The sequence below is a fragment of the Felis catus genome, chromosome A2 (genome assembly GCF_018350175.1).
Source record: "Felis catus isolate Fca126 chromosome A2, F.catus_Fca126_mat1.0, whole genome shotgun sequence".
Taxonomy (NCBI): Eukaryota; Metazoa; Chordata; class Mammalia; order Carnivora; family Felidae; genus Felis; species Felis catus.
Window position 1 is genome coordinate 51,359,240 of NC_058369.1, and position 9,408 is coordinate 51,368,647.

Consider the following 9,408-nt stretch of genomic DNA (forward strand, 5'->3'; position numbering starts at 1 on the left):
AGGACCATGGCTTATGTAAAAATCCTGTGAATTTGCTTCAGTTGCAAAATGTCATAGGTTGCTATCCCAGTGGCCTTCCTCCATAGTCTTGGCTTAAGAGGTCACAATAGAAAAATAACAGGGGAGCCTCAATTCCTTTTTCAGATGAATGTTTTAACACTGGTCATTGGTTTTAATGATGATACAGTACAGTAAATCCTATGGGAGCAGTCTTGTAATTCATGGGGTTATTCAGATGACCTAAAATATCTAATTATCCTTTACCCCTTAGGATGGTGAAGATGAAGTAAGTGATGGAGAAAAGGAGCAAGATAGTGATGAGAGTGATGATGACTCCGATTAGACCACAGAGAGACTGCTGCCCCTTCCCCATGTCTGCTAGGCTCTTCCTGTTTTGTGTTTAGGGTTTGAAATCTGTCTGCCTTCCTTACTGGAAGCATCCTGTTTTGTCACTGGGGTGGTGGGCTTTGCTGAATCCTCCGAATTTGAATTTCATAGGTTGTCTGTCATCATCAAAGACCTTGGCTCATGATTCCACTGTAGCATTACTTATCGGTCTTGGGCAAACATGGCAGTGCTATGCTGTGGAATAGATACTGGGCTTTGGGAGCTAGTTTTGAAACTTTTAGAATTTAGGATTGTACCAGTTTTACAAATAAATTGTTTTAAGTTCTGCCTGAACTACCTCATTCCTCTTTCTGAATTTCCTTCGTAAGTCAAGTATTACATGGAATTCAGCTGGGGTTTATGCAGAGAAATAATGGAAATTGATGTGAACACATCACTTATACCAATTAAAATCACATATTTCCTATTCTAAGGACCATCTTTACTTGAGATGAGAAAATCTTTGTGATATTTTTGGAGGAGTGACAAATTTCTGGATAATTCCCAAAGAAAGTCAAAAGGAAAATTCTGGCTGCTTTTTAAAAATTTTCTGGTCATCCTATAGATATAAGACAAAGAGGGAAAAGGCACCATCAAACTCATGTTGACTTTGTATATATATTTATTTTATTTCCACATTATTCTGAGTTATACCTATAATCTAGTTACAAGAATGCTACGAAATTACTTGTTTATTAGAAGTAGAATAGTAGTACACCAGCTAAAATGGAGAGCTCTCTTGTGTTCCGCCAGAAAGCCCAGTTTCATTGCTGCCTCCAAGTTCTTTCTTGCCAGGCTATAAATATTTATTTAATATTTGTTAATATTTCTACCCACTTTAGTACTCTCCAGTGGCATTAGGATGTGGTTGTTAGGGTTTTTTGTTGTTGATTTGGTGGGGGGGGGGGGATTATTTTTTATTATTTTTTTTAATCCTTGAGCCATCTATAAATTTTTGATCCCTTCGTCCTCATGTACGTGGAAATCCGTAATCTCCTTCCTTGACAACCCTTTGTTTCCCCAACTCATGTTTGGGGAACATGATGTGGTCTTAGATGTTGAAGTGAGTTCACACTAGGCTCTTTGGTTTATATGGTTTAATGGTTCTTTATCACATGTACATGTTAACGCTAGTTTGACTCTCTTTTAAATGTTGTTCAGCTTTACAGTGGAAATGTTCTCCCTTGCTCCGGTCACTGGCCTTATTTGGAGGGGAAAGGAAATAAAGGGGTTCCTGAATTGTCACTGCGTGACAGAAAAGCAAGATTGCTGGGGTGATGTCAGTTTCCTTTACACAGACAGGTTTCTGTAAACTTCAGACACATAGTAAAAGGGCATGGTATAAGGAACAGGAATCAGATGGGAACCCTTTACTTGGAGTGTTGTAAGGCAAAAGTGCACTTCTTGTATGTTGCATACAGTAAGAGGATAGAGCGTAGCATCTGTTTGCACATGGTCACTGTCATCTGAATCTGAGGTTCCTTAAGTCCAGTGGGCCACTGGTGCTCCCGGCTGATGATTTTGCAAAAGGCTGATTTGTCTGAAACTCTGAAGGTTCCGGTCCATTTTGGTGGCTGAGCTGTGATGACCCTGCCAAACACGGAATCCACTCCACTGAGGCGGACAGGCTGGGGCTTCCTGACCAGCCCTTTCTTGTTGTTCATGGTTTGGAGCTCTGATGTGTGGCAGGGTAACTTGGGACTCACCCCAGGCTCCAGGAATGGGCTGTCTAGAACTAGAGTGACCTCTTGAAAGCACAGCTGCACTTCAAGGTCAGAAGGGGTATGTGGGAAGCAGGGGGAAGCCCTAAAAGGGTGCTTTGAAGAAGATGTAGGTGTTGTGTGCCGCAGCCATTGGAAGCTCTCGTCCAGTGGGGTCCATGGTGACCAGAGCTGGTATCCTGCCATTGACAGTCCTAAAGAAGAGGAATCAGAACATGGAATTTCCCTAGCATGGTTTTGGGGAGGGCATGGCCATTTAAATTCACATTTATTTGTTTCATTATTGACTTTAACTTATTCTGTAGTTCTCATTAACAGACTCCAATATATGCTAAGGATACTAGTAATTCTATAAAGTGCAGTAGTGGATGGTCACAAGTATTGAATCTGGCAACTACTATGTATACTAAAACTTTATTAAGTCTTATCACAGGCCTCTGAAGGTAGGTTTTAACCTATTTTACAGGTGAGGAAATGGGTTTGTCCAAAATGGAATACCCCAGTTCACCATTATAACTGCTAAAGACAGAATCTACACCTCTGAGGTGGCAAAGGATGCTGGCACTTCATGATGAGACATTATTTGTGGTCAGAAGCTCAGAAAGGCCATATCTTACCAGATATTTGTGACTCTAAATCCCATGTTTATTTATACCAGGGGTTCTCAAAGTATGATCCTGGCACTAGCAGCTTCAGCACCATCTAGGAATGTAGAAATGTACATTCTTGGGCCCTACCTTAGACCCATAGCATTAGAAACTGGGGGTAGGGCCTTGCAATCTACATTTAAACCCTTCAGGGTACTCGGATGCACTTACTATTTGAGAACTTCTGATGCTGTCCCTTTTAAGGAACTTAGGTTTTCATTATTCTTCATTATGGAGACTGTCTCCTCTTGACCCTAAAAACCTGTTTTTTAACATAAGGGAACAGCTCTCTCAGAGCTCTGAGGTACTTATGTACCACCTCAGAGGAATTACACCAGGCTAGAAGGAAAAAAGGTTTCCAAAGGACAGTCTTTAAATAAATGTTTAAACATTTTTCTGATTCTTCTAGGTGTGTTTTATTTTTGACTTTGGTTTGTTATGGGAGACCCAGTGGTTAAAATTGTGATTTTCCCCCCCTTAAAGGAAAAAGAAAGGGCTGGGAGGATGTTGCTAACTCAAAATTTATTCAAGTAGAAAATGGATTTTCCATCATTCTGCTTTAAAATTGCCAATATATAAAAGGTTTTACTGAATTAAGAAGCTAACATTTTTGAGCACCTGTGTATTGTGTTAAGGGGCATAGCAGTTCCCTTTTCTTTCCAGTCAAGTATTTTTCTCTGCCCCTTCTCTCTTCTCCCACAAAAGGTAACAGCAGCAGATCTGATCCCATCCTATCTAGTAATTGCCCAAGAAATGTGAAAAGTTCACTCCTCCACCACAGTTTGTAAGACAGCAAAGTTAATTTTAAAAAAGAGTTGTCGGTTGCATCAAAAACCACAAAATACCTAGGAATAAACCTAACCAATGAGGTAAAAAGGTCTGTACGCTGAAAACTATAGAAGGCTTAAGAAAGAAATTGAAGACACAAAGAAATGGAAATAATGGATTGGAAGAACAAATGTTAAAATGTGAATACTACCCAAAGCAATCTATATATTCAATGCAATCCCAATCAAAACAGCACCAGCATTCTCACAGAGCTAGAACAAACAATCCTAAAATTTGTATGGAATCACAAAAGATCCCAAATAGCCGAAGTAATGTTGAAAAAGAAAACCAAAGCTGGAGGCATCACAACCCCAGACTTTAACCTGCATTACAAAACTGTAATCATCGGGGCGCCTGGGTGGCTCAGTCGGTTAAGTGTCTGACTTCGGCTCAGGTCATGATCTCGCAGTCTGTGGGTTCAAGCCCCGCGTCAGGCTCTGTGCTGACAGCTCAGAGCCTGGAGCCTGTTTCAGATTCTATGTCTCCCTCTTCCTCTGACCCTCCCCTGTTCATGCTCTCTCTCTCTCTCTGTCTCAAAAATAAATAAATGTTAAAACAAAAATTTAAAAAAAAAAGCTGTAATCATCAAGACAGTATGGTATTGGCACAAAAACAGACATAGATCAATGGAATAGAAGAGACAACCCAGAAATAGACCCACAAATATATGGCCAACTAATCTTCAACAAAGCAGGAAAAAGAAGTATCCAATGGAAAAAAATCTAGCAAATGGCACTGGGAAAACTGGATAGCAACATGCAGAACAATGAAACTGAACCACTTTTTTATACCATACACAAAAATAAAATCAAAATGGATGAAAGACCTAAATGTGACAGGAAGCCATCAAAATTCTATAGGAGAAAACAGGCAATAACCTCTTTGACCTCGGCTGCAGGTCTCTGAAAGCAAGGGAAATAAAAGCAAAAATGAACTATTGGGACCTCATCAAGATAAAAAGCTGCTGCACAGCAAAGGAAACAACAAAACTAAAAGGGAACTGACGAATAGAAGATAACTTGCAAATGACATAAAGGGTTAGTATCAAAAATCTACAAAGAACTTGCCAAACTCAACACCTGAAGAACAATCCAGTGAAAAAATTGGCACAAGACATGAATAGACACATTTCCAAAGAAGAAACCCAGATGGCCAACAGACACAGAAAAAGGTGCTCAACATCACTCATCATCAGGGAAATACAAATCAAAACCACAATGACAAATCACCTCACACTGGTCAGAGTGGTTAAAATTAGGAAACAACAGGTGTTGGCGAGGATGTGGAGAAAGGGGAACCCTCTTGCACTGTTGGTGGGGATGCAAACTGGTGCAGCCACTCTGGAAAACATTGTGGAGGTACCTCACTATTCTTTTTAAATTAAAAATAGAATTATCCTATGACCCAGCAATTGCACTACTAGGAATTTATCCAAAGGAAACCAAAATGCTGATTCAACGGGGCACATGCACCCCAATGTTTATAACAGCACTATTGACAATAGCCAAAGTATGGAAAGAGCCCAAACGTCCATCAACTGACAAATTGATACATGCATATATATGTGCATATATATACACGCATACATGTGTCTGTATGATTTGCATATGTATACACACATACATACAATGGAATACTATTTGGCAATGAAAAAGAATGAAATCTTGCCATCTGTAACAATGTGGATGGAACTGGAGGGAGGGTATTATGCTAAGCAAAAGAAGAGAAAGATAACACATGATTTCACTCGTGGAATTTGAGAAACAACAGAACATCATAAGGAAAGGGAAGGAAAAATAAGATAAAAACAGAGAGAGAGGCAAACCATAAGAGAGTCTTAAATATAGAGAACAAACAGGGTTGTTGGGGGTGGGGAAAATGAGTGATAGGTGCTTGTTAGGATGAGCACTGGGTGTTATATGTAAATGATGAATCACTAGATTCTACTCCTGAAACCAAGACTACACTGTGTGTTAACGAGAAGAAATAAAAATACATACATACATACATGCATATATTAGGACCTCTTTTTGGAGAAAAGAATAAAATAAAAGCAAAAGAGTTATTGGTGACATTTCAAATCAGAAGACCTCTCCCTGACAGTGCTTAGCATAAAGGAGGTTTGTTGATTTCTTTCAACTGTTGTTTTTCCTGTCTTTGTACATTCCTTCACGTACTGTGTTCAAATATCTGGACTGCTTTAGGATGAGCAATTGACACTGAAGGGATAGTTGTCTATTACAAACATCCTGTGAAAGTCTTCTGATGCTTGATGTCATCACCCACTACATAGAAGATCAGGGCTGCACTGGTACAACATCATGGCAAGGTGGAATGTGCAGGGTGTTAACAACTCCTCAGCATATGACCAAAAAAGATTACTTAATCCCAGGATCCTTTTCCTGAATCCTTCACTCCTAAGAGCAGATAGGGCTGGAGGTAAAAGGCTTTATCAAATGCCCAGCTTAAGTGCTGGCTGGGCAGAACCAACCTGTGTTGAGAGGGGGCTTCTGAACCCAGATCACACCTCTTCCACACAAGGTTTAAATCAAGACGATTCACTCCTCCACTCCCACCACCTGAAATCACCGTCATCCACTCAGTAGGGGTTCAACCTTGGAAGTCTGTTTAAGCTGCTTTAATAGCTCCCAGATACGGAACACCTTGTACTCCTGGCCAAAAGTCTTCCCCTTTACACGCTCTTCCCGTTCAAAGGAAATAGGTCCCTCGATTTCCCCACCTGGGAAAGGGGAAGTGAACGTCCAGGTGTAGCTGAGATCCTCGTGAACTGTGAATTGCGATCCTGATCCGGAGAGGCTGAAGCTGCCGGGAGTGGGGGAGGCTCCCCTTCCCAGCAGGCAGAAGGGGCTTGTCCCCTGTGGGTCCCTAAACGGGGGTGGGGGCCAGACGGCTTTGGCCGAGGCGGAGGTGGCGGTGGGAGCCCGGGCCCGGTCCCACCATCCGGGCCGGGGGCTCACCTGCTGAACTCGGCGGGGCCGCACGCTCCAGAGTGGCGGCCGCTGTTCCCGGGCCACTTCTCTTCACCGGGCGCCTGGCAACCGCCTTTGTGACCCAGGACGGGGCGGGGCGGGGCGGGGAGCCCGAGCCGCCGCGGGGATAAGGGCTCCAGGCGCCCAGCTTGGGAGGTGTCAGGACTAGATTCTCTACCCCCACCTCCTTGGAACCCTTTGTCCAGGACTCGGTTCGAATCCTGTCCTCTCCATTCCCCCTCTTCCTCTCTTCCCCGCTACACCTTTGTGCTTTTCAGATAGTCACGGAGGGCGACACGCCCACTGCAAAAGGTGTGGTCAGGAACCTGCATAGAAGTCCCGGGACTTGTAGTTAGTGTTGAGTTAGTCTTTAGTCTTTTTTTTTTTTTTCCAAGTTTATTTATTTTGAACGGGGCAGAGGAGAGAGAGAGAACGCGCACATGCATGCGAGTGGGCAAGGGGCAAAGGGAGGGGTGGAGAGAGAGAATGAGAGAGTGTCCCAAGCAGGTTCTGGCTTGTAAGCGCAGACAGAGCCCAACTCGGGGCTCCATCTCAGGAACCCTGAGATCATGACCTGAGCCCAGATCAAGAGTGGGATGCTCAACTGACTGAGTCTCCCAAGAGCCCCAGTCTTCACGCTTTAAACCACGCTCAAGACGTATTCAGGCTGAAAGCTTTTATTGCTGCATTGGTGTGGTCCCAGCACAAGGAGACAGTATTTATAAATGCTCACCTCTCACGAACAAGAGGAAAGGTACGTGTCTTCCCTTGACTTCCTGACCCAAAATCGTTTTTCTGCCTTCTATTAAACCCCCAAAAAGGCGATGCTGTCGTCTTCTAACAAAGCTGAAGAACTGACCGTTTCACCACAGTGAGTGATTTAACAACTTTGTAAGCGTCACTGCAAACAATGTCCTTGGAAGGCTGAGGGAAGACAGGTCTACACAACTAACTCCTATATCTCCTGTGCCTGGCTATCCCAGTGTGTGGCAGTGTTGAAATATTCGTGGCGAGAATTAAACTAATGGTCCTTCCTGCCCTTACCTTACCCAGAAATTGCCCTTGCACTTTTCCAACTATAGAGCACAGCATAAATAAGAACTGTCACCTTTTGGGGCGCCTGGGTGGCGCAGTCGGTTAAGCGTCCGACTTCAGCCAGGTCACGATCTCGAGGTCCGGGAGTTCAGCCCCGCGTCGGGCTCTGTGCTGATGATGGCTCAGAGCCTGGAGCCTGTTTCCGATTCTGTGTCTCCCTCTCTCTCTGCCCCTCCCCCGTTCATGCTCTGTCTCTCTCTGTCCCAAAAATAAATAAACGTTGAAAAAAAAATTAAAAAAAAAAAAGAACTGTCACCTTTTATCTGGCTCTTTGGGTGAAGCTGAACAGGAGAGATGGGGGGCATGGGTGTGGAGTCAGGCTAAGATCCTGGTTTGGAAGACCAGATGGTCTTGGTCTTGAGGGTCAAGAGGTCTTAAGGGGCAGAGATCAAGAACTGTCATATGTGCTCTGTGTGTGTGTGTGTGTGTGTGTGTGTGTGTGTGTGTGTGTGTGTGTCACCCTGTGGAAGGAAAGGAAAATGGAGAAGAGAGTTTGGAAGGGAAGTCAGAAAATGGAGAGAGGGACAGAGAGTGATGAGCCTAGACTTGGAAGAGACTGAAATGATTTGAATTGCAAATCATTTTCCAGTAAGTTTATTTTTATTTTCTTGTTGATAAAAAGAGACATTGCTATTTAAAAAGCAAACAGAACAGTTTTTATTGCACAGTTGTGTTTTTTAAATATTAAAACCCCCAAAGTAAAATTATATAATTAAAAGTTGTTGTCTAGAGAGGGCTTCGTGCTGTTAAGACATTCTGTACCACAGCCCTCTATACAGTCTGCCCAGCTCTAAGGGATACATTTTCGGAGGTACAATTTGCTATCACCTCTGGCTCTGATACTCCAGCTCCACGTCTATCACACATATATGGAAAACCATAATCTCCCATGTTACAAGTTACTGATGACCTACAACATCACCTTTGTTGTAGCACTGTATGATCCAGTGCTCAACATTCTGTGTGCACTGTTTTCACGGATTGTCATGACAATAGCCACATTTGCTCTGCCAAAAGAGGATGCAGTTCTTTCAAAGAGGCTAACAACATTGCCATGGTGCACATGCTATATCCATAGCTGCACAAATGATGGTCTAAGTGCATATGATTGCAAAAAAGACTCACATGACCACATGTAATGCAGTTGACACATTTCTTCAAGAATTTGATTCCACTTCATGGATTATTATCCATGAAGCCATTAACAAGATTCCCTGAGTTCTGTGAAACATATGACAGATCTAAAGATCGGAACCTTGTTCTCTTATGCTGAGGCAATCTGCCACCTGGAAGCACTACTTGTTGCACCAGCAGCACTCCCAAAGGGCTTGCCTCTGTAGCCCTGCATCACTCATCGGTAACAACTTCTGCTGTGAACAACTCCCACGCTGGCAAACCCATACTGAAGGACTGCCTGACAGCAAGCTCGATGAGCATACAGGAAAAAGCTGCAGAAGTCCAGAGGAATATTCTCCACATCCTTGTGTTGTTTGGAATTACAGGGGAGACCCTAGAATAGGTGTATAGGAAGTCCTGGAAAAAGAGAAGAGCTGAGCCTGATTTGTCCATGGAAGGCCATTAATCTGGGGGAAAAAAGTTGGATAGATATGTATACTTAATTTTCTGCTTTCTACATAAAAAGGAAATGTAAACTCATGAGTGTCTGTTTTGTGAAGAGTCAAGCACTGTGCTTTGTGTTTTATTTATCCTTTCTCACAGAATTCTCCCAACAATCCTACT

At 42.9% G+C, this 9,408-nt stretch overlaps 2 protein-coding genes across 10 annotated transcripts in view; one reads left to right on the top strand and one right to left on the bottom strand.

Annotated features, from left to right (window-relative positions):
• Positions 1-681, top strand: part of FANCD2 (FA complementation group D2) — a 63,353-nt gene extending 62,672 nt beyond the window's left edge. For all 5 annotated transcript variants that reach the window (XM_019824973.3, XM_011280201.4, XM_045051946.1 and 2 more), the window contains one exon: positions 272-681. In XM_019824973.3, the coding sequence (XP_019680532.1) occupies positions 272-343 (72 nt within the window). In that variant the 3' untranslated portion in view covers positions 344-681. The remainder of the gene's footprint in view (positions 1-271) is intronic.
• A 310-nt stretch (positions 682-991) lies between these two features.
• Positions 992-6,662, bottom strand: FANCD2OS (FANCD2 opposite strand). Of its 5 annotated transcripts, XM_045051948.1 has the most exons (3): positions 6,324-6,629; positions 2,927-3,017; positions 992-2,302 (listed from the first exon to the last, which is right to left on the bottom strand). In XM_045051948.1, exon 3 carries the CDS (start codon positions 2,292-2,294, stop codon positions 1,758-1,760), a length of 537 nt encoding a protein of 178 aa, XP_044907883.1. In that variant the 5' UTR covers positions 2,295-2,302; positions 2,927-3,017; positions 6,324-6,629; the 3' UTR covers positions 992-1,757. The 5 variants fall into 5 exon arrangements, with proteins under 5 accessions (XP_044907883.1, XP_006929041.1, XP_019680534.1 ...); XM_006928979.4 differs by lacking the exon at positions 2,927-3,017 and having other exon boundaries at positions 6,562-6,662; XM_019824975.3 differs by lacking the exon at positions 2,927-3,017 and having other exon boundaries at positions 5,592-6,629.
• Positions 6,663-9,408: the final 2,746 nt, after the last annotated feature.